Here is a 25,475-nt window from a genome sequence, read left to right on the forward strand (position 1 = left end):
TCTTAAACCCAATCTGGCTCTAGTTAAGTCATGTCTATAAGGTCCCTGTCAGCCCCAAAGTCTATGATTCTCTTATTTCAATACCCCATCCCAAAGGGCACATTCCATGTGGATGGGAGAAATTCCTCAGGCTAGGAGCCTCTACCTCAGGCCAACTTTAAATGCCCCTTTTCTGTTCTTTCTGTCTGTCCCTGCGGTCAGAATTCAAAGAGCATTTCTCTACACTCCCACCACCCACCAAAGTTGGGAGGTAATTCTGTTCATCTTTTACTCCCTCAACTAACAAAGCAACTTGACATAGTTAAGATTCAATTAATGTTTAGAGCTTCAATTAAAATATTAAAGCAAATGGTCATGGGACTTCCTGGTGGTACAGTGGTTAAGAATCCGCCTGCCAGTGCAGGGGACGTGGGTTCCAGCCCTAGTCCAGGAAGATCCCACATGCCTCGGAGCAACTAAGCCCGTGCGCCACAACTCCTGAGCCTGCGCCCTAGAGCCCGTGAGCCACAACAACTGAGCCCACGCGCCACAACTACTGAGCCCACGCGCCACAACTACTGAAGCCCACGCGCCTAGAGCCCGTGCTCAGCAACAAGAGAAGCCACCGCCATGAGAAGCCCGCGCACCACAGTGAAGAGTAACCCCCGCTCAGCGCAACTAGAGAAAGCCCGCGTGCAGCAACGAAGACCCAGTGCAGCCCAAAATAAATAAATACCTAAATTTATAAAGCAAATGGTCACCAAGAAGGAGCCAAAGAAAAGATGTTCCAATGGAGCTCGTGGTTTCTAGGTCATGACTCCTTAGGATTTAGGAGTCTTCCTCCTTCGTTGTATGGACAGTTCTGAGGAACCCTGCCCCTGCTGCGGGAGAACCAAGACAATGACGTGGAATGGGTCAGCCCTTGAATATCCAAAAGATGAAGTTAGGTTCTTGGGTGCAAGAAACACCTGAAGAAGAAAACAGGACCTGAATAGCTCCCCTGACTCCAGGCAGCAGGAGCCATGGAACAGTTTCCACAGGGCATCCCAGAGTGGCACATCACGGGCTTTTTCTTTGAGTCACCCGACTCTCAATTCAAATTCCCAAAGAAGGGCATCTGATTGGACAAACTGGGTCTTAAGTCCACGTTTTGGCCATGGAAATAAAGGGCAGCCAGACTGGTAGACCTTCTGAGATGGAGGGGGGGATAGCTGACAGAAGGAAAATCTACATGCAGTTACAAGAAGCAAGAGAGTGGGTACTGGGCGGGCAGAAACCACAGAGATCTACCTTGGAGAGCCTCAAGAGTGGGAGCCAACATTATTTATGAGGGAGATCGTCATCCCCACAGTCATAAAAACACTCTGCTTTCTCACCCTCAGTCCCTTAGGGTGAGGTGGGAAATGATGAGAGGAGCTCTAAAAAATGAGGTCTGCACAACTTTGCTGTCCTTTCAGAGGAAAATTTTGGAGGAAAACCTTGCCTTGTCAGGTATATTGTGATATACTCCAGTTGGCAAAAAAAAAAAAAAAAAAATTATCTTCCCACTAGGAAATGGAGGCCCACCTTACATTTCAACATAATCATATATATTTATACACGTATATAACTACTTTATTGAGATACTGTTCACATATAAATTTCACCTTTTTAAAGTTCACAATTTAGTGGGTTTTAGTATATTCACAGAGCTGTGCAACCATCACCACCCTCTACTTTTAGAGCATTTTCACCATCCCCAAAATAAACTCCATACTCATTGTCAGTCATTTTTCCATTTCCCCCCAAACCTCACTAATTTACTTTCTGTCTCTAAGTATTTGCCTATTCTGGACATTTCATATATATGGAATCATAAAATATATGGTTATGGTCTTTTGCAACTGCCTTATTGCACTACGTATAATATTTTCAAGATTCATCCATGGTGTAGCATGACTCTGTACTTCACTCCTTTATATGGCTGGTTAATATTTCATTGTATGAGCATACCATATTTTGTTTAGCCATTCATCAGCTGGTGAACATTTGGGTTGTTTCCACTTTTTAGCTGTTAATGGATAATGCCTCTATAAACATTCACGTACAAGTTTTGTATGGATATATTCTTTCAATTATCTTAGATATACACCTAGGTGTGGAATTGCTGGGATTTATGGTAACTCTATGCTTAACTTTTTGAGGAACGGTCAGACTGTTTTCCAAAGCAGCTGCACCATTCTACATTCCTGTCAGCAGTGCATGAGGGCTGCGATTTCTCCGCATGTTCACCGACACCTGTTATTATCTGTCTTTTTGATTACAGCCAGCCTAGTGTGTGTGAAGTGGTATCTCACTGTGGTTTTCATTTGTATTTCCTTGGTAGCTAATGATGTTGAGCATATTTTCATGTGTTTATTGGCAATTTGTGTATTTTCTTTTTTTTAATATTTATTTATTTTATTTTTTTGGCTGCGTCAGGTCTTAGTTGTGGCACACGTGGTCTTTGTTGAGGCGTGTGGGATCTTTCGTTGCGGCGGCTCTTCATTGTGGCACGCGGGCCTCTCTCTAGTTGCGGCGTGTGGGTTTTCTCTCTCTAGTTGTGGCGCACGGGCTCCAGAGCGCGTGGGCTCTGTAGTTTGCAGCACATGGGCTCAGTAGTTGTGGCACTCTGGCTTAGTTGCCCTGTGGCATGTGGGATCTTAGTTCCATGACCAGGGATCGAACCCACGTCACCTGCATTGGAAGGCGGATTCTTTAACACTGGACCACCAGGGAAGTCCCAATTTGTGTATTTTCTTTGGAGAAATGTCTATTCAGATCTTTTCATTTTTAAAATTAAGTTGTCTTTTTATTATTGAGTTGTAAGAGTTCTTTATATATTCTGGATAACAGACCCTCATCAGAGGCATGGTTCAGAAGTATTTTCTTCCACATTATGGATTGTATTTTCACTTTCTTGACAGTGACCTTTGAAGCACTAAAGTTTTCGATTTTGATGAAGACCAATTTGCCTATTTTTCCTTTTGTCCCTTGTGCTTGTGATGTCACATCCAAGAAATCATTGCCTAACCCAAGAAACCCTATGTTTTCTTCTAAGAGTTTTAGCTCTTGCTAAATGATCCATTTTGTGTTAATTTTTGTGTTTGGGTCTGACTTCATTGTTTTGCAAGTAGATATCCAATTGTCCTACGTCTTTTGTTGAAAAGACTATTTTTTCATCACTAAATGGTCAAAGATCAGTTGACCATAAATAGGAGAGCTTATTTCTGGACTGTCAATTCTTTTCCACTGGTCTATATATCCTTATGCCAGTACCACACTGTCTTCATTACTGTAGCTTAGCAGTAAGTTGTGAAATCTGGAAGTGTGAGTCTTCCAAGTTTGTCTTTTTCAAGATTCTTTGTCTAATCTGGGTCCCTTCCATTTCCATATGATTTTTAGGACCAGATTACCAATTTCTGTTAAAAAAAAAAATCAGCTGGGATTTTGATAGAGATTATGTTACATCATAGATCAATTTGGGAAGTATTGCTATCTTAACAGTATTAAGTTTTCTGGTCCATGAACATGGAATTTCTTTCCATTTATTAGGTCTTCTTTAGTTTCTTTCAATAATGTGAAATAATTTTCAGTGTACATGTCTTGCACTTCTTTTTGTAAATATATTGTTAAGTATTTCATTCTTTTTGCTGTTATTGTAAATTGAATTATTCTCTTAATTTCATGTTCAGGTTTTTCATTGCTACACGTGTATAGAAATACAATTGATTTCTGTATATTATATTTTGTATTCTGCAACCTTGCTGATCTCATTCATTAACCCCTAATAGTTTGTGTGTGTGTGTGTGTGTGTGTGTGTGTGTATTCTTTAGAATTTTCTATATGCAAGACCATATTATCTTAGATAGTATTACTATCTAAGATAGTATTACTTCTTACGCGGGCCTCTCACTGTTGTGGCCTCTCCCGTTGCGGAGCACAGGCTCCGGACGCGCAGGCTCAGCGGCCATGGCCCAGCCGCTCGGCGGCATGTGAGATCTTCCCGGACCGGGACACGAACCCATGTCCCCTGCATCGGCAGGCGGACTCTCAACCACTGCGCCACCGGGGAAGCCTAGATAGTATTACTTCTTTCTGTCCAACCTGAGTGCCTGTTTTTCCTTTTTCTTGACAATTGTCTTAGCTAGAACTTTCAGTACAGTGTTGAATAGAATTGGTGAGAGCAGACATCCTTGTCTTGTTACTGATCTCAGGGGGGAAGCTTTCAGTCTTTCACCATTAAGTCTAATGTTAGATGTGGAGTTTTCGTAGATGCTCTTTATCAAGTTGAGGAAGTTCACTTCTATTCCTAGGTTGTTGAGCGTTTTTATCATGAAAAGGTATTGAGTTTTTTCAAATACTTGTTCTGCATCTATTGAGAGGATCATATGGCTTGGTTTCTTTAACCTATCAATATGGTGCATTACATTGGTTTTCAAATATTAAACCAATATTTCATTCCTGGGATATGAGGATTTTTGTATCTATATTCGTAAGTGATATTGATATATAGTTTTCTTGTGGTGTCTTTGTCTGAGTAATATTGGACTCATGGAATGAGTTGGAAGTGTTCCCTCCTAATCTATTTTTTGGAAGCGTGTGAAGGATTGACATTAATTCTTTAAACATTTGGTATAATTCACCAGTGAAACCATCTAAGCCTGGATTTTTCTTTGTGGGAGGTTTTGAAAATACTAGTGCAATCTCTTTACTTCTTTTAGGTCTATTCAGATTATCTATTGAAGTAGTTTCAGTAGTTTGTGTCTTTCTGAGAATTTGTCCATTTTATCTAGGTTTTCTAATTTCGTAGCATATACTTGTTCATAGTATTCCTGTATAATCCTTTTTATTTCTTTAAGATCTCTTCTTTCATTCCTGATTTTAGTAACTTGAGTCTTCTCTTTTTTCTTAGTCTGTCTAGCTAAAAGATTTGTCAATTCTGTTCATCTCTTCCAAGAACCAACTTTTAATTTCACTCACTGTTTTCTATTGCCTTTCTGTTAATAAGGTGTTTCTTGAGCACCCAGATGATACAAGCTGCTTAGGTCAGAGGAAGCTCGGACTGGGACTATTCCTTTGAGCAGCTAGATTCAAACTCATCTCCTTGTCTATTTCCCTCTAAAACAGGGTTCTCTCTATTTCAGTGTCTCCCTCATCCCCCCGGAGTAATATGACAAAAAAGACAGAGACCACATTGTTACTTGGAGGCTGTGAGGGACAACAGTTCCATTAAATCCATAAACATTTCTTAAACATCTGTTACAAGCTATGTGGAAGGCACCGAGGACAGGGCTGAGTAGCGAGAAGCCGCCTCAGACTGTGCAGCCTCACCGTCTAGCTGGGAGGCACACACGTACACAGCCAACTTTAACACAGGCTGGACTATAATGAGGGCTGTGATTGAGAAAAATGCTCGTGGGGGGCTGGGGTTGGGGGGTCTTCTGTCTGGAAGAATCAGGGAACAGAAGAGCTGGCATTTGAAGTAAGTCTTGAAGCATGGCAGGATTGGGGGAGAAAAAGGGAAGGAGGGAAGGTTCTTCAATCAGAGAGAAGCACACAAGCCAAGGCAGGGAATGGTAGGAAGCCGGGCCTGGCAGGGACAGAGTGTGCTGGGGAAAGGACAGGCTGGACAGAAAAGCTAGGGCCAGGCTTTGGAGGAGCCTAAAGGATGTGCTAAGGAACTAGAACTCTGTCCTTAAAACACTTGGAGTCCACTGAAGGCACTGAGCTGGAGGATGACATGACCAGCCTTTGCTGGAGTTTGGGGCCACAACAGAAGCCTAGGTTGATTTATTCAGCCTCCCTGGTGGCCTCCTCATGCTTAGAAGCAAGCAGAGACAGCCGTCTTTACCCCGGTTGATCACCACGTCCCTGAGACGCTCTCCTCCCTATGCTTCCGTGGTGCAGCACTTCCCTGATTTCCTTCCTACCTCTCTGGCTGCTCCTTTGCAGTCTCCTCAGCAGGCTCCTCTTCCTCTGCCCATCTTCAGTGTTGCTGTTCCTCCGAGTTCTGTTCTAGATCCTTCCTCTCCTCACTAGAACATTCTCCTTTGGAGATCTCATATGTTGCCATGGCTTCAAGGACCAAATATGGATTGGGAACTCCCAGATCTCTAGGTGGCTTTCTCAGACCTCTCTGCTTACTTAGACCTATCAGATCCAACTGTCCATTGGACGTCTCCATTTAGGTGCTATTTTCATTAAAATTAGGTCCAGCCGTGAGTAGAGGGGAAACCCCAAGTAAAATGGCCCAAACAAGATTTCTCGTTCAGATAAAAGGAGTTCAGAGGTATTAAGTCCAAGCCCGGGATGACAACCTGGGGCTCATATCTCTGAAATCTGTCACTTTGTCTCTATCCCCAGGCCACCATCCTCCTCCTGGTCACCTGCAACAGCTTCCCCATTCCTGCTCCTCTCAAATGCATTCTCTGCATCTACACTGTCCGACATGTTAGCCACCAAACACATGTGGCCACTGAGTACTCAAAAGGTGGCTAGTCCAAACTGAGGTGCACTGTAAGTGCAAAGTACACACTGGATTTCAAAGGCTTAATATGAAAAAAATGTAAAGTATCTTAAGTTTTCTGTTAAATGATAATAGCTTTGATATATAGGATTAAATAAAATATATTATTTAAAATTAATTTCACCTGTCTTTTCACATTTTTAATGTGGCTACTAGAAAATTTTAAACTACGTTTGTGGGACTTCCCTGGTGGCACAGTGGTTAAGAATCCACCTGCCAAGGCAGGGGACATGGGTTCAGTCCCTGGTCCGGGAAGATCCCACATGCCACGGAGCAACTGAGCCCGCAAGCCACAACTACTGAGGCCAGAGAAGCCACCGCAATGAGAAGCCTGCGCACCGCAACAAAGAGTAGACCCTGCTCGCCGCAACTAGAGACAGCCCATGCGCAGCAACAAAGACCCAACACAGCCAAAAATAAATAAATTTCATTAAAAAAATAAAACTACATTTGTTGCTCTCCTTATATATCTATCAAATAGCAATGCTCCACACAAAAGCAAAAAGCATCTTTCTGAAACACAAATCTGAACACATCACACATCTTCTGAAAACCTTTCATTGTCTTTAGGCTAAATCTCCTTCCACTCACTATGGCTTTCAAGCCCTCCACAGCCCAGCCCCTGCCTTGCCCTCCAGCCTCATCTTTCACCACCTCCTCCTTCCCTCCACCTTCCCCTCGCACTCCTTTCAGTTTCGTAAACGTACCAGGTGCTCTCTAGCCTCTGGGCCCTGTGTCTGTTATGCTCTCTCCCCTCTTGGGTGGCTTAACACTCCACCCATCACTCCAGCCTTGGCTTAGATGCATCTCTTCCCAGCTACCCTGATTCTCTGAGCTCCCATTACTTCTCTATCCTGACCTCACCCCGCCCACCCGCAAATGACTATGCCTGCTAACTGTGTCCTTTTCCAGACTGACCAGAAATGTGCCTGTCGTGTTCACTGTAGCATCCCTGGCACCTAGAGCTGGCACGTGGTCAGTAGGCAACAAGTGTGTGCTGCATCAATGAATGACTCCCTCCAAAGCCAGATAAACAAAGTTTCAGGGTAGGGCCAGACTAGATGCCTTCTAAGTCTCGCCACCCAGTGACCATTAAGCTCCCAGTTTGGGAGGTGAGGCAAAGGGAAACTTGTAACATGTGGCCTGGTCTGTTCCAGGCCTGCACAGGCCCATTTGTGGAGACCCAGGCCACCATTGTCCCGTCCTCCTTCCCCGCAAGGGCAAACAGCACTGACTCTCCTCCCAGGAAAGCTCGCTGGCGTGTCCCCAGCATTTTCAGAAAGAGCTATGCTGAGGATTCTCACAGAGGTGAGCTTCCTCCTGGGTGGGGGTGAGGTAGGTAGGAATAGGGGGAGGCGCTGAGGAGGGTGTCTGTTTACCCAGCACCAGGAGAATCCATGCGCATGTTGCTAATGAAGTGTGAGCCTCTCAGGAGAGGAGAGGTGAAGGAGATGGGGGATGGGGACCCAGAGCTTAAGACAAAAGTGGGTTTACACGAAGGCAGAGTGGAAACCACCCTCCCAAGCCATGGCCCAGCAGCCTGCTCTGCCCGTTCTAAACTTGGACCAGAAAAGCTGAGTCCTGAGCAGAACCTTGGAGAAGGTTTGCCCAGGTGGTTCCCTAACCTTGGGGCCTGAAAGAAGCCCAGTCCGATTTTGGGTTCCCTCACTGCTTCTGACACACTCAGGAGAGTATGAGCACACAGGCACACATAAACACACACCCTGTGTAGGTGATGCCCACACTCCAGGTTCTCTGCCCAGTGCCTTGCACCCAAGAGCCTCTAGTTACTCCTTCTCAACTCAGAAGGACTCCCAGCGGATTGACCCTGCCCTTAACCCAGCCAGAGACCACCCTGCCCTGGGCTGTTCCGTGTGGAGTCCCTGATCGCAAAAGAGTCTGGCATAGAAAGGGTGACTAGAGTCCCCTCCGCCCTGCGCAGTGGGTCTTGAAGGTGGGATGCACGCTGGAGGCCCTTTCTCTCGGGTCAGACCCTGCACCTGGCAAGGCCGTCGCTCCCAGGTTTTATTATCCTCTTCTCTCTTTTCCTTTCACAGCCGTCAGCTCACACAAAGCAATTGGTAGTACCTGCAGTTCCCAACCTGGAGAACTAACTGAAAACACGTTCCCCAGCATGCTGCCAGCGGCAGCCGGCATGAAGAGGCTCTGTGATTACAGACATGCAGGGGTTTGCGTTCCTGTTCTCTCTCATCTATGAAACGCTTCCGTTCCCTTCATTTCCCATGGTGCCTTTAAAAAGGAAATGTGAAGCTGAGGCCTTTAGAAAAGTTAGTTCCAACGCCCTGCTCCACCATGGACAGACATTAGCCCTCACTATGATTCAAATCCATTTGGTCGTTTATTCATTCTTTCATTGGAAACAGATTTCATGGCCTCCTGCCATGTGCTAGCACTGAGCCCGATGCTGGGGACACACCAAATGTGACCCAGGCCCTACTTTTGAAGACTCACAGTCTAGTGAGAGACTGAAAGCATATGATCTAAGTAGTTGCAGTCAAAAATCAAAAAGCGATGCGAGGGCTTCCCTGGTGGTGCAGTGGTTGAGAGTCCGCCTGCCGATGCAGAGGACATGGGTTCGTGCCCCAGTCCGGGAAGATCCCTCATGCCGCAGAGCGGCTGGGCCCGTGAACCATGGCTGCTGAGCCTGCGCGTCCAGAGCCTGTGCTCGGCAACGGGAGAGGCCACAACAGTGAGAGGCCCACGTACCGCAAAAAAAAAAAAGCGATGTGAGAAAAGGAAAATGCAGATAAAATCCTAGTTAAGAGAAAGATAGTTTTGGAAAGGGTCACTATTTCCTGAGAGGTAATAAAGTGTAGTGGCTGAAAGTATAGACCCTGGAGACCACAGGCCTGGGTTCAGATCCTGACTTTGCCTCTTGCTGTGTAACTTATGGAGAAATGGGGAGAATTTTGAGGTTATTGCGAAGATAAAGTGCAGGGTCCAGCACCTGGTAGAGCTCAATGGATGTCAGCTGCTAGAATCAGGGAAAGTGGCTTAGGACACGGGTTTTCTGCACGTGTGGAGCAGGAGGGTAGGGCATTCCAGAACAGTCAGGCCACAGGAAGAAAATGTGGTGCTTGTATGGAATTCCTTTTAGCTGCAGCCTGTGAGAAGGAAAGAAAGAAGAGATGAAGCCAGTATATCGTGTTGGGGTTAAACCTTGGAACACTGAATGCCAAAATGAACCCAAGGAAAAGTACAATAACATAGACAACATTAAGAAGGCAGAGTGCCCACCTTGCCTCGAGCAAGGGTCCTCATCTTTATTTATTTATTTATTGTTAAAATGTATTTTATTTATTTATTTATTTTTGGCTGCGTTGGGTCTTTGTCGCTGCGCGTCGGCTTTCTCTAGTTGTGGCGAGCGGGGGCTACCTTTCGTTGTGGTGCGCGGGCTTCTCATTGCAGTGTCTTCTCTTATTGCGGAGCACAGGCTCTAGGCTCCTGGGCTTCAGTAGTTGTGGCATGTGGGCTCAGTAGTTGTGGCTCGCAGGCTCAGTAGTTGTGGCACATGGGCTTAGTTGCTTCCCGGACCAGGGCTCAAACCCATGTCCCCTGCACTGGCAGGCAGATTCTTAACCACTGTGCCACCAGGGAAGCCCTGGAGCTCATCTTTTTTTTTTTTTTTTTTTAACATCTTTATTGGGGTATAATTGCTTTACAATGGGTGCTCATCTTTAGAGCTATGTTCAGTTGGGCCAAACTTCAGGGCGTCCAAAGATGAGGAGGCAGCCCCTGGGGCCTGGTGCAGTGTTGGCCTGTCTCCTGTATTCTACCCACCTAGAAAGGCTTATTTCTGCCTGTCTGGCAGACTGAGCTCTGGAATCAAGGCTGAGGGAGAAGAGCCATCTTCTTTCACAAGGCTGAGTAGACGAGGGCATCTCGGCCCACCTGAAGTCTGATGTTGGGTTACAAAGGCTGGGAGAGGCCTCATGAAAGATGGCCAGTAGGGAGGGAGGTGGGAACGCAGGGCGTTTAAGGCCAGGTGAAGCTGAGCAGACTCCTAGTCATTATCAGCAGACTCCACTTTCCTCTGTGGTTATATAGAACTTTTTCAATCCTATTTCGGAGTGGGGCAGATGGAGAGCAAAGATTCATCAGGTCAAAACAAACTTAGGAGAGGCCCTGCTGGGAGACTGCAAAAGGGGGCAAAGGTCTCAGAGAGTGAGTCCCAGCTCAGGGGCATCCCTACCTCTGGGTTGAAGGGCCAGACTGGGAGGCAACGTGGCACAGCTCAAAGGGTTCTCGTCAGGGGAATCAGGAGGCCTGGCCTCGTTCTTGTCCAGGGTGTGCCACTGTCTTTGCGCAACTTTGGGGAAATGACTTCCCCTTGGCCTCTGTTCCTTCTCAGGAAAACCAAAGGTTTTTGCTGGGAGGATCTCAGAGGTCTTTTACAGTTTGGAAATTTAACATCTATGCTTGAGTGAAGCAATGTCCTGCTGTTAGGATTTGGGGTGCTGGAGTGTGCCCTAAAAATTGGAAGGAACCCAGAACGGCCAGGCCTGAGAAAGAGAGGAAATTAGAGGGGCTGTCTGGAGCCCCCAACCCTCAGGGTGCCAGGGGTGAAGGGCAGAAGGGGTGAAGAAAGGAGGAGGAATGAAGGGAGTGTGGGGACAGCTTATCTGAGCGCCTGGTATCTAGAGGGCAAAGGAAGCTAACTGGTGAGAGGTTTCTTCTCCCAACTCCAGCGACCTCGGGATCCTGTGGGAAAGCTGCATTCGAATCGATAGCCTCGTAAATAAATAAAGAGTCAACGCGTCCTGTCTCCAGCTCAGGGCTTCCTCAGGAAAATCGAACCTCAACCCGCTTCTGCTCACCCATTCTGGATTTCTACAGAGGCCTCCAGAGGGAAGGAAACCTTACAGGCCATCGTGGGCATCTCCCTGCCTCCAGGCTGGCCTGCCACGTACCCCATCCAAGAAGGTCAGGGCTGGGGCCTGTGCCCTCTGCCTCCATCCCCACCGGGGAGGCCCTCCCTCTGCTGGCCGTAGTCTCCCTCCTCCCTGTTCCCTGGGGCTCTTACCTTCATTCTCTCACCCCCAGTAAACTCTCCCTCTCTTTCAGCTCCAGCTCTTTGCTTCTCACCTCTCCTGACTTCCTACTGTCCTCCTGACCTACTGCTTGTCACCAAATGGAATCAGCAGCAAGAGGAAGGGAGTGGCTCCCCACTCCTCTGGGGTCTCCCCTCTATACCGCGCCCCGCCAGACTCTTTGTCATCCACTGTATATGAGCCCCTCAGGGTCGGACAGAGTAAACGCATCTCTGGAAGCAATGGATAAAGACCTTTGTAACTTTACAGAACCGATGTATGTCAGCAAGCTGACTGCAAGGCAGCCCTTTCTCTCTCTGACTTTTGTTACAACAGAAGAATATTCTTCTCCTAGGAAGAAGCAAATCTCCAATAAAGCAAGTTCGATATTTTGGACCCCAGAAACCAAGACAGTGGTCAGCCCTGTGTGATGATGGGCGACTGCCTTCTGGGTGCACCTTGCAACACCTCAGGACCGGTCTACTGCTTCGGAGCCTTGGTCTCCCCTCCAGCTCCCTGGCCCAGGCCTAAAGATGCCTAAGGGCTGCTGGAGCAGTTAGTGCAGAGAAGGGAATTATAGGGTTGTGACAGCCTCTCTGTTCATAATTCTTGGCCACGGTGCTCCAGCTGATCCCTGGGGACTGAACATTCCTTTAATTAAAGGTTTCCAACTAGCAGACATCATATCCCTGCTTTCTCTGTTCTAAGTATAAAATGTAGACTATTTCATTTTCTCCTGAATTATCCATGGCAAAATTTCAGCCCCAGCTTCCCAACCCCACCTGGTCTCCTCCTGTCAGCAGTCATTACGTGAAAGAAACAGTTAGGATGTGAATCTGTAGCGAACGTACCCACAACGCTTCCCAGCGCACATAAGCAGAAGAGTGTTGTTTTGAGACATCTGCTCTGCAGTTCTTTTCCCCCATGATGGCTGCGGTTTAATTGTTCCAGGGGGGAACTCAGGCCTGGGAAGCAGTCAGTAGTCCAGGCTCTTGGCTCTGGTTTGACTACGTCACAGCTGACTGACTGGAGGCAGATTTGGCTGCCCAGAAAGTAGCAAAGGATTCATTCCCTGGTATCTCCTAAGAGGTGGCCGGTATCACAGTTTAGTTGTCTTGGAAAGCTGGTTACTAATTTGCAAGGCGGCGCTAATGACCCTCCTCCCCCACGGCAGTCAAGTATGGGAAACATGTTTACACAATGGACTTCCTACCCTAGGAACAGGCTGTGAACGCAGCACACCAACCTTCAGGCATAGATAGCTCTTAGAGCCAAGAGGGCCTCAAGAAATCTTTTGGTCTGCCTTTCCCTTTGACCAGCCCCCAAGGCCGAGCCTTGAAGTGATTGGCCCAGGATCTCCTGCAGGAGACTGAGGTCCAGCTCCCGGCTCTACTCACAACACAGGCTGGGGCTGGAGCTGAGCAAATGGGTTATGGCTGTCACCAGAGACGAGCTGGCAGCAGACACAGCAGACTATGTTTTCTTTGCAGGCTGAGGGTACCTAGAGGGAGCTGAGAATTCCTCTGCTCCGCTCCGCTCCGCTCTGCTCAGCCTCGGGTGGGCAGGCGGCAGGCAGGCAGGACGAGGGGAGAGGGAAGGCCAGCGGCTCTCACGCCGAAGGAGGAATCTTCCCCCCTAGGATAGGCGAGGTAGTACGGACCAAAGATGGAAGGGAAGACAGACCTAGGGCCCCATGGAGTCCCTGTGGAGGGTGTCAGGAGCCTGGATCCCCTGTCTGGAGCTGCTCTTGGGGAGTCACAGTGAGAGATCACATTTACAAACACTTGCTCTGTGCCAGGCACCGCGCTGAGAACTCCGTTGCATTATGAAGGCAGTTTTGTGTAAGGGCTGGGAACATGGCCTAAGTGACACAAGACTGGGCTGAAGCCCAACTTTGATACTCACCAGCTCTGTGACCTTGGGCAAGTCACTTAACCTCTCTGGGCCTCAGTTACTTCACTGATAAAATGGGAATAATAATAGCACCCACCTGATGAAGTCATTGGAAGATTAAGTACATTCGCAGACATACAGCTCTTCAAACAGTGTCTGCCGTACAGTAAGCTGTAGGTAAGTTATTGCTATTACTGCTGTGTTGAAGCCTCACACAAAGCTCTGAAGTATATAGATACTCAGCTCTGAGGCTCAGAGAAGTCAGATGACTTGCCCCAGGTCCGTTTGATTGACAGCACGGGTACCCTCCTAAGGTACTCTTTGGTGGGAAGCAGCTTCAGCTCCCCAGCTCCCCACCCCAGGTCCATTTCTGTTTGGAAACTCCACAGCTGCTTCATCACAGCAGAAACAAAGGTGGATCTCTATCCTCCCTCTGGGGACCAGGCTGGCTGGTGGCTTCGGGCCCAGCCAGAAGGTCCCTCCCACAGACTGTGGCAGCACCCACTCCTGGGAGCCTCCCAGATGGCTCACCCCGTACCACCGTCCCAGGCCTCCCCTGGGGCCTCCACCTTCTTCTGTAGTCTCCCCTCCTCGTGCAAGGTGCTGGCTGCCAGACAGGAGGGACCCCTTTCGATCTCAGGATAAACAAACTGTCTCTCTGGCCCAGCCCTCCGCCGGCTTGCCGCTCCCCGCCCCCTCGATCCGCAGTGCACAGTCGCTCTGCTCTCCTGCCAACTTGGCAGCTCGGCTCTGCTGTTACTATCAACACCTCCAAGGGAAAAGGGAGAGGACTCAGCTCTGATTGCCTGGCGCACGGAGCAGCAAATTCATGTCAGAGCCAGCGCTGGAATGTCTCCCAAGCTCCCAAGGCTCCTGGTGGGGAAGGAAAGGTGGGCCGATCGGAGCAGCCCTGATTGCAAACCAGCCTCCCAGCAGAGCTGCTGGGCCTGGCCAAAGCTGCAGGCCTGGGGGCTTGGGGGCGTGGGGAGCGGCAGCTCTGACAGAAAGGGCTGCAGGAGGATGCTTTGAGGCCGTGCAGGTGTGCAGGAGAGGGCTGGGGGGCTCTATCTCACCCCAGCTCTTGCCGCGGTCCAGGGTGGGACAGGCTGTGGCCAGGATGGAAGAAACTGGTCTCTCTCTCCAGACTGTGAGCCCTTGGAATGCATGGGCTGTGCCTTCTTTCCTCTGTCTCCCTTGGACTCCTCGTGTGCAGAGCTCTTGTTGTATTGGATTGGGAGCCCCTAAGGAACACTTTCCCCACCGAATGGAAACTTCCTCTAGGCAGAAGCCACCTTTTCCCTTTCCCAACCGTCCTCACCACAGCCTCTCAGGTCCTGCCCATGGGCTCCCTAAAGCAGCTGATGGCTTTCTCTGGCTCCTGCCAGGACTCCTGGGGCCCAGCCTAAAAGAAGAAAGAGCCCATATCTTCAGGGACCCAGTGCCCACAGCACAGGGTCTGTGGTCAGTCATCTACCCCTTGACAGACCCAAGGATGGTTGCTACACAGCCTCTCCCAGGAGGAACTGCCTTCCCAGCTTTCTCTCTGCTGTCAAGGGAAGGCCTTTGTGCCCTGCTCGAGGGCTTTGGCATCAACAGAAGTGGTGGGTTCAGGGTCAGCTTCTTAATCCTTACACCACCCGGCCACCTAGTCTCCCCAAGGATGCAGGTGTAAGCTCCCACTCTGTTTCCTTCCCTGTTACATGGAAATAACATTTCATAACTGACTGGGTTACAGCTGGTGGTGATAAAGACATGAAGATGATGCTAGAAGCTTCTGAGACTAGAAGTGCTTAGCATTTAGAATCAGTATGTTTCCCTTCCCTCCTTCCTCCCCTCCTTCCTTTCTCTACTCCCTCCAGGAGCCCTTCTCCCAGATGTGAACCTGATCCTAAGACCCCCTCAATTCCCTGCTCCAGAGGTCTGAATACCACCACCCAGAAAAACACAGCCACCTTTCTGGTAAGAAGCCCCCAGGCCCCTGGAGGCCAGCTGACTTTCCAGGGACCAGGAACCAGGGAAAGAGAATTCATTCCGTGTGCAGGGTTGTAAATAAGCCATGAGAGGCTGTGCCATTCCAAGCTGCACCTGTGAGCATCCTTCTGCTGAAGCCCTGTCGGCGTTGCCATGACAAACTCGTGTTTCTGCATGCCTCTCTTCCAGCTCTGAGAGGACGCCTTATGACGAGACTCAACACTGAAAATGCCTTCATAATTTTTTTTCCCTAAAACAGGTTGCATGTTCTAAAAATCCACCTGCTTGTTATATGTGTTTGCTTTTTATTTTGAGAGTTTTGTGAGTACTACATTTGTACAGTATACATGCAAGCGTATGATATACACATGGGAGTTCTGTGGTGGAGAGCTGTCGTGGCAAATACGCAACCACCGCACAGCGTGATAAGACATCTCTCCTCCTAAAACATCTCCCACATCCATTGGCCCGTCCCAAAGCCTGAAATGCCACCACTAGAGATTTACCACTTTTGAACTTGAGTGATTATCCATCCCTAAGAGTCTACTGTGACAATGTGCCAACCCCTAAAAGGGACTAAGTTACCATCGGATGAGGGGTTAGCAAAAGAACCGTGAGACATCGGGGAGGATGACCGAAGGGTTGGTAGAAGAGCCCTGAAAGAGGAGATGAGAGGCATACAAGACATATTACCTACTTTACAGGTTTGCAAGGCCTGCTTGTGAGAGGACACATGCGTGTACACACATACACACACATACCTGCATGCACACATGCACACACACAGTGCTCTTTATAGAGAGCAATTGGTCCAAAAACCTAAGTCATGTTCAGATATACCTGGGATGCTTCCAAAAATGCAGGTACACAGGCCCTGCCCCATTCATACTGAATCAAAGTTTCTAGGGCTGGAGCCGAGCCCAAGACATTGGACATGGTAGGGTAGCATCCAGGTGCTGTTGCTGATCGGTCAGGTTTAGAAACCACTGCTGTAGAGGACAGAGCCCCAGGAGAGGAAAGAGAACACCTGAATTTGGGTTGCAGCATTACCATTTATTGAAGAACCCTGGGCACTGCACTCTCTAAACCCCGGGGGAAACATGTGTGTGAGACCTAGGTGCCATGATCTGTCTGAGGCAAGTGTTACGGAAATGCCCGTTGAAAGCCATCAGACAATGCAAATGCTGTTATCACATACACACACGTGGTGTGTGGCTTGCGTGGGTACGTGTCACGTATATCTGTGTACCTGGATTTCCTATAGAGAAGGCAGGACTGATCTTCATTGCCCTCCTTCACCTAAGCTCGTGGCTGTCTTCACATCTGAATAGAGTTTCTCTCTTCAGGACTTGCCCCCTGCTCTCCTCTCCCAATAGCATGGCACAGTCCCTGATTGTTTTTTTTTTTAAATTTCTATCTAATAGGTTTATCTATCATCTACGATCCCTCCTGGAGAGTAAGAAGGAAGAGAAGTAGTCACTCCTGCTTTACAACAAGGGGAAACCCAGGCAGGGGGCCGTTAGAGGGCTTTATACCATTTAAACATAGAGCAGTGATACTTTCCTTTTGAAAACCTGGTGAATACGTACACACACAAAATTTCCCATACAGTTTCAGGGTTTCATGGACTTTCTGGCGCCTTTCCTAGGAGTCCAGTAACCCCAGGCAAAGAACATCTGCCCCACCTGGATCTGCCCTCTGAGCTTCCAGAGGGTCACGTTCAAGCACATGAGGCTTCCTTTCAGCTGCGTCTTTGCTGAATGACTAACACATTACCCTCTCGCCCCGAGCTGCAAGATTAACTTGCCTGACCTTCCCTCCCTCCCCAAGAAAGAGGGTCAAAACCCAGTGACGCAGTGACACATCACTGTGTCAGGACAGGATCTCACACCAGACTGTGCCTCTCCATTCCTGAGCCTGCAGTACAAAGTCTGAGCTGCCGTTAGGTATCAGGAGGATGGATGACCTTTATCGCAGTAACAGAAGACAGCTCAGACTGACTTAAACAATAAAAGGAATCTACCAGTCCGTGACAGTAAAAAAAAGTTTGAGGTGGCTGGGCTTTATGCAAAGTCTGATTCATTTGCTCTATCTTGTTTCCTTTGGTCTCTCCACCCTCCTCCACGGTGTCAACTTCATCCTAAGACTCACAGCCTTCAAGGTTGCAACACGGTCGCCAGCAGCCACCAAAGCTCTATGCACCTTCATTCATTCTCGGGAGAGAGAGTAAGCTGCTTTTTTGATAGTTCCCATGAATGAAAGTGGAAGCTTCTTTCCAGAACCCCTCAGTCAATGTGTCCCCACATCTCATTAGCCCACGTTGGGAAACATCCCATCCTGATCAGAGCCTCTGTCCTTGGAGTGCTGCCTGGCTGGGAAATTCAGAACATGGTACAGATGGCTTGCCTCAGTGCTCAGACCTCCAAGCCCTTGGGCTTAGCCTCCTCTGCCATTTAAACTGCTTTTAAGAAAGGAATGAAGGACTCAAAAGAAATGATTTTATAAAAGCTCAGGCTCTGGTTTTGTCCCACACAGACCCTGGGCAAAAGCCTGGGTCTTCTCAGGAAGGAAAGAGGAGATGGATTTTCACTGTCTAGAAAGGTAAGGCAACGGAATCTGCAGCCAGTCAGCTGAGTGGAATGAGGGCCACACAGGGAGTCAGGGAGCTGGGGTTATGCCTCTTTCCTCCTTAGAAAGCTTGGATGATCATGAACGACGTGTTTATCCTCTCTGGCCTCTCTACAAAAAGAGTGAAATGGTCATCCCTTCACTTTTCCAGTGATCCTGTGTAAGGTACGACAGCTTGGAATGAAGCTGAGTCCTCAGAAGTTCCCAGGATTCTGTGCTACATCACAGAGGATGGAGAATGTGGTATGTGGAGTGGTTTTGGGCCAGTCCTCTATTGCCAGAACCATCCAGAAGGTCTGTTAGTGTAACTCCAAAACTTCAGGTCCCATGTGGCTCTGGCACTGTTTGGAGCTCATATAAAGAAACATGGCTCAGCAACTGAAAGTGATGTTTTTTAAAAAAAAATCCAATTATTTATTTAAATCTTTTGAAGAGATATAAACACTTTGCAAAGTTTTTCTAAAGCCCCCTTTTCTCCTCCCTAATTCTGTCACATCCCTAGCTACTCAAGAGAATTTTGTATGTCAAAAGCTCCCATGCTCTCTCCAGCACCCAAATGTCTCCCCTCTTTTGGATCTCTTTATTATTTTGTTTTAATTGATTTTTACTTATTTATTTATTTATTTTTGGCTGCATTGGGTCTTCATTGCTGTGGGCTGGCTTTCTCTGGTTGCGGCCGGAGTGGGGGCTACGCTTCGTTGCAGTGCACGGGCTTCTCATTGCGGTGGCTTCTCCTGCTGCGGAGCACGGGCTCTAGGCGCACGGGCTTCAGTAGTTGCGGCTCGCGGGCTCTAGAGCGCAGGCTCAGTAGTTGTGGCGCACGGGCTTAGTTGCTCCGCGGCATGTGGGATCTTCCTGGACCAGGGCTCGAACCTGTGTCCCTGGCACTGGCAGGCAGATTCTTAAACACTGCACCACCAGGGAAGTCCCTGGAGCTTTTTATTATGGAGGGTGATTTAATCTCTTGTGTTAGGTCCTGTTCCATTTCCTCTGGGCTCTCTTCCCACTCATTCTCGAAGTTCTACATCCCAAAAGATCTTTATCAAAGTTGAGCCAGAACTCTTCTTAGAGTACTCACACACTTCAATAAACCTTGTCCCTGTCACATAAGCATCATTGGGGAAACAGACTTCCAGTCTCATATACATATAAATTATTCTAGTGCGATGTATTCCAGGGAAAGAGCCCATAGGGTTTATTAGGATTTATATATATATATATATATATAAATCCTTATATATATATATATATTAGGATATATATATATATACCATATATATATATGATATATATATATCTCATATATATATAATATATATATGAGATATATATATATATGAGATTTACATATATATATATATGAGATTTATTGTAGGAATTGGCTCACATGGTTATGGAGGCCAAGAATTTGCATGATCTGCCGTCTGCAAGCTCAAAAACCAGGAAGGCTAGATGCTGTCAGTCCAAGTCCAAAGGCCAGAGAATCCAGGGAGCCACTGGTATAAGTCCTGGAGTCCGAAGACCCAAGAGCCAGGAATTCCTATGTCTGAGGGCAGGAGAAGTTGGACATCCCAGCTCAAGAACAGAGTGGGGAATTCAACTTTCCTCCACCTTTTTGCTTTATTCGGGCCCTCCTTGGGCTGCATGATGCCCACCCACACTGATGAGGGCAGATCTTCTTTACTCAGTCTACTGATTCTAAATACTAATCTCTTCCAGAAACATCCTCACAGACACACCCAGAAATAATGTTTTACTGGCTATCTGGGCATCCCTTAGCCCAGTCAAGTTGACACATAAAATCAACATCACATACCCCATCTGGAAGTAGGACATCAGCTTTAGTGGTTTTGGCTGTTGGGGATGGGGGGGTGGCGGTCATGAACCGTCCACCTGGAGAACATTGCCTTCTCATATCTTCTACTCCTGTGGTTGTTACTCGGAACAAGTCCGCAGGATATTCTCCACTGGCTCCTCCAGCTCCACTCTCCAGCCTTCTCGACCCTGCTCTGAGATCCAGGAGGCCGACCTGTGTGGTCTATACCTAGAGGCTCCCTGGCTGTCTGGCTCCTGGTTGGGTTTGGCCAATGGGAGGTATTGACAAGAGATGGGAAGCAGGAGGTTGGGATGTTTATTCTGCCAGATCCCCCGCTGCTGGGCTGACGGCTGGCTTTGACTCCCATCCCAGGCCCTCTCCTAGCTGCAGCTGCCCCTGGGCTCTGGTCACTACTCCCACTTTCCCCTTCAGCCTGGAGGCAGTAGCGAGTCCCTGTAGCTGTTGGTCCCTGGGACTCGTTACCACCTTCCCTGGCATCCTCACCCTTGTCACTTGTCTGAACCCTGTAAACAGCTCCTTCATCCAGCTATCCTCACTGCCTGGAGTGACAGGATGTGGACTGATTCAGTGCCCCTGACTTTCACAGACTTGTTACCTCCTGGAGTCTCACCTTATCGTTGTGAAGTGGAGAGGGGAGGGAGGAAGCATTACATTCTTATTTATGGAGGTTCTGACATGTAAAACTTTCAACAATAATTCAGCCAGGGCTTCCCTGGTGGCGCAGTGGTTGAGAGTCCGCCTGCCGATGCAGGGGACATGGGTTCGTGCCCCGGTCCGGGAAGATCCCACAGGCCGTGGAGCGGCTGGGCCCGTGAGCCATGGCCGCTGAGCCTGCGTGACCGGAGGCTGTGCTCCGCAACGGGAGAGGCCACAACAGTGAGAGGCCCGCATACAGGGAAGAAAGAAAAAATAATAATAATAATAATTCAGCCAAATGTCAAGGTCTAACTTGCATCTTTGGTCTGGAATATCTACCATTTTTGGCCAAGTTAAGGATTTAGTCAGTGGCTGAAGAACAGTGTCTCTCTGAAAAGCTCAGTGGAAAATGAATCCACAGCTTGTCACTATCGTGATCTAACTATGGGACTACCCTAACCAGACAGGAACCACTAAAATTCAGGTGGAACTTTGCTGCACTCCCCAGCCAGTTTACCTTATCCTGACCACAAGAAGACCAAAAAAGATAGAAGAATGCCAAGTACATATCACAGAAAGACTGAGTCAGCGATCAACATGATCTGAGCTACTCTGAAAAAGCCTCTCACTCCAAAAAATCCACACACATCCCCCACTTCCATCCCAGGCCTGATTAGGATGAAACCACGTCTGCCCGTATCTGAAATTTCATCAGTAAAGAGGTATAACTTCACCTTTAGGCCAAATGTAAATATTGCCCTGGACTGGCCGCAAGGGGGAGGGGCACGTACTTGGCGCAAGGAGGTCGTAGGGCGTTCCCGCTATTGGCTGCGGTTAGGCCGTTTACGCAACGACCTGACGTAGGGGAGGAGGCGTTAGTCGGGGGAAAGTTCTAGAAAAGCGGCGGCAGCGGTTCTAGCGGCAGCAGCAGCAGCGCCGAGTCCAGAGTGGAGGTGCTCCTAGCGGTGTCGTTTCTCGACCAGCGGCAGTTCTCACTACAGCGCCAGGACCAGCGGCAGTTCTCACTACAGCGCCAGGACGAGTCCGGTTCGTGTGCGTCCGCGGAGATCTCATCTCGCTCGGCTGCGGGAAATCGGGCTGAAGCGACTGAGTCCGCGATGGAGAGAGAAGAGGAGCAATTCCGTAAACTCTTTATTGGTAGCTTGAGCTTTGAAACTACAGAAGAAAGTTTGAGGAACTACTACAAGCAGTGGGGAAAACTTACAGATTGTGTGGTAATGAGGGATCCTGCAAGCAAAAGATCTAGAGGATTTGGTTTTGTAACTTTTTCATCCATGGCTGAGGTGGATGCCGCCATGGCTGCAAGACCTCATTCAATTGATGGGAAAGTGGTTGAGCCAAAACGTGCTGTTGCAAGAGAGGAATCTGGAAAGCCAGGGGCTCATGTCACTGTGAAGAAGCTGTTTGTATGTGGAATTAAAGAAGATACTGAGGAACATCATCTTAGAGATTACTTTGAGGAATATGGAAAAATTTATGCCGTTGAGATAATTACCGATAGGCAGTCTGGAAAGAAAAGAGGCTTTGGGTTTGTTACTTTTGATGACCATGATCCTGTGGATAAGCTTGTGTTGCAGAAATACCATCCTATCAATGGTCATAATGCAAAAGTAAAGAAGGCTTTATCTAGACAAGAAATGCAGGAAGTCCAAAGTTCTAGAAGTGGAAGAGGAGGCAACTTTGGTTTTGGAGATTCTCGTGGTGGTGGTGGAAATTTTGGACCAGGACCAGGAAGTAACTTCAGAGGAGGATCTGATGGATATGGAAGTGGTCGTGGATTTGGAGTTGGCTATAATGGGTATGGAGGAGGACCTGGAGGTGGCAATTTTGGAGGTAGCCCTGGTTATGGAGGAGGAAGAGGAAGATATGGTGGTGGAGGACCTGGATATGGCAACCAGGGTGGGGGCTGCAGAGGTGGTTATGACAAGTATGGAGGAGGAAATTATGGAAGTGGAAATTATAATGATTTTGGAAATTATAACCAGCAACCTTCTAACTACGGTCCAATGAAGAGTGGACACTTTGGTGGTAGCAGAAACATGGGAGGACCGTATGGTGAAGGAAACTATGGTCCAGGTGGAGGAAACTATGGTCCAGGTGGAGGAAGTGGGGGGTATGGAGGGAGAAGACGATATTGATCTTCCTATTTACCATGGGCTTCACTGTATAAATGGGAGAGGATGAGAGCCCAGAGGTAACAGAACAGCTTCAGGTTATCGAAATAACAATGTTAAGGAAACTCTTATCTCAGTCATGCCTAAATATGCAGTGATACGGCAGAAGACACCAGAGCAGATGCAGAGAGCCATTTTGTGAATTTAATTTATTTAATAACATTATTTAATTTAATAATGTTTAATTATTTAACATTATTTAATAACATTACCTTACTGTGGAGGAAGGATTGTAAAAAAAAAAAAATGCCTTTGAGACAGTTTCTTAGCTTTTTTAATTGTTGTTTCTTTCTAGTGGTCTTTGTAAGCGTGTAGAAGCATTCCTTCTTTGATAATGTTAAATTTGTAAGTTTCAAGTGACATGTGAAACCTTTTTTAAGATTTTTCTCAAAGTTTTGAAAAGCTGGTGTAATAAGACGTAACGTTTTTCCTTTAAAAAAAATTTAAGTGCGTGTGTAGAGTTAAGAAGCTGTTGTACATTTATGATTTAATAAAATAATTCTAAAGGAAAAAATATTGCCCTGAAGGGAGACATTGAGTTACATTTGAAGAATATTTCCATTATGTGCAAGGCACTGCTGAACACTAGTTAATGCTTTAATCCTACCAGTTACCCTGGAGTAGGAATAAACTGAATATGAGAAGAAAGTGAAACCACAGAGGTGGGGAGAAACATGGCAAAAGGGGAGGAAGTTGAAGACACACGTTGCCTTTATTCATCCTGGGCTCAGGGGAGAGGCTCTGGATTAGAGATATAAACAGGGAGTCTGCAGCATTATGGATGGTGCTGAAAGCCATGGGCTAGATAAGACACCCAGGAGGAAGGACTGAGCAGAGAAGAGAACAGGGCAGGAAAGAGAGGAGGGGTGAGGATAGACAAGAACTGAGCCCAGGGACGCTCCAATCTTAGAGCTTGTGAAAGGGGGAAAAAGTGAATCCAGGAAAGAACATGGAAAAGGAACAGCTGGTGACGTAGGCGGAAGATCGGAAAACTCAGGTGTTTGGAAGCAACTGAGAAATTGTTTCAAGAAGTGAGTGACCAGACGACTTAAACTGTTGCGGATGGGTCAAATAAGAATGGAGAATTGACCATTGAATCTGTCATCATAGAAGTCCCTTGATAAATGTGGTTTTACTGTCATGATAGGGACACAAGCCTGATTGGAGGGTGTGTGACAAAGAATAGGAGGTGAGGAAATAGAAACAGTCCAGATAATGTTTTTAAATTTTGCTCTGAATGATTAGCAGGCAAATGGTGAGGTAACTGGAGGGGAAAGTAGGGTCTAGGATTCTTTTTTTAAAGATGAGAGTTATATCCCATTTAGTATGCTAATGGATATGGTGCACTAGAGAGAGAAAATTTGACAATGCATATGAGAGAGCAGATAATTGCTGGAGTGATACCTTTGAATAAGCAGGAAGGGAAGGGATCCAGTACACAATGGGGGGGGGGGGGGGACCTGGCCTCAGATAGATGCATGGATGGTCCATTCATCATAAGAGGATGGAGGCAGAGTAAAAGGACCTGGATACTGGAGGTTGGTATTTTTGGTGGTGGGATGGTAAGGTTTTGTTTTGTTTTTTTCTGATTTCTTCTATTTTCTCAGTGGGGAAAAAAAATGCTATCATTGGCTGAAAGTGAGAAACAGGGATAGTTGTGTGAAGGCCTGGGAAGGGAGGAGTGTGATACAGTTATCACAAAAAGTAGGAGAGTGACTTGCCTGGGGAGAGATTGTAGGATTGCTGGGCAACAATATGGTCCTCCTGAGGTTAAAGGCCATGATTTTAAAGGGAGACCGTTCAGCACAGTCATGTGTTTTCCTCCAGCCACTTTCGGCAGCTGGAGTACAAGCGCGGGATAGATGAAAGTTAGATTTGACTAGTGTTGGGGCTTTGCTAGGCCCACAGGTTGGGAGGGAAGAAGGTCAAGGTGGTTGTATTAGTTATCAATTGCTGTTAAAAAAATGTTCCCAACACTTAGTGGTTTAAAACATAGACATTTATTATCTCACAGTTTTTGAGAGATAGAACTTAGAATTTGGAAGCATCATGGCTGGGCAGTTCTGGGGTCTGTCATGAGGATGCAGTCAAAATGTTATCAGGGCGACGGTCATCTGAAAGCTTGACTGGGGCTGGAGACTCTGCTTCCACCATGGCTCACGTACGTGACTGGCAAACCAGAGGTGGTTGTTGGCAAACGGATTCAGTTCCTCTTCATGTGAGCTTCTGCACAGGGTGTTCGTGCGTCCTCACAACGTGACATACGACTTCTCACAGAGATAGCAATCCAAGAGGGAGAACTAAGATGAAGCTATCTTTTTCTGACCTAGACTCAGGTCACAATGGATTGCTTGGCCACATTCTATTTGTTAGAAGCAAGTCACCAAGTTCAGCCCATGTTCAAGGGGAGGGGAATTAGACTCCACCTTATGAAGGGAGAAGTGTTGTTATGAACTGAATATTTGTGTCACCCCAAAATTTGTATGTTGAAGCTTTAAACTTCCAGTATAGCTATATTAGGAGATGGGCCTTGAAGGAAGTTATTAAGGTTATATGAGATCATGAAGATGGGACTGTGATCTGATAGGATTATGTCTTTATAAGAAGAGACACAGCTGCTCAATACTCTATAATAACCTAAATGGGAAAAGAATTTGAAAAAGAGTAGATACACATATACGTATAACTAAATCACTCTGCTGTACACCTGAAACTAACACAACATTGTTAATCAACTA

The 25,475-nt window shown here is 47.3% G+C and overlaps 1 protein-coding gene across 2 annotated transcripts; it reads left to right on the top strand.

The window, feature by feature from the left end:
* Positions 1–21,608: 21,608 nt before the first annotated feature.
* LOC101270382 (heterogeneous nuclear ribonucleoproteins A2/B1-like) lies at positions 21,609–23,251 on the top strand. 2 transcript variants are annotated; one of them, XM_033431731.2, is made up of 2 exons: positions 21,610–22,381; positions 22,502–23,251. In XM_033431731.2, the coding sequence occupies exons 1-2, from the start codon at positions 21,661–21,663 to the stop codon at positions 22,699–22,701; spliced, it is 921 nt and encodes a 306-aa protein (XP_033287622.1). In that variant the 5' UTR covers positions 21,610–21,660; the 3' UTR covers positions 22,702–23,251. The 2 variants fall into 2 exon arrangements, with proteins under 2 accessions (XP_033287621.1, XP_033287622.1); XM_033431730.2 differs by having other exon boundaries at positions 21,609–23,251.
* The last annotated feature ends 2,224 nt before the right edge of the window (positions 23,252–25,475 follow it).

Source organism: Orcinus orca, chromosome 19 (assembly GCF_937001465.1).
Source record: "Orcinus orca chromosome 19, mOrcOrc1.1, whole genome shotgun sequence".
NCBI classification, from domain to species: Eukaryota; Metazoa; Chordata; class Mammalia; order Artiodactyla; family Delphinidae; genus Orcinus; species Orcinus orca.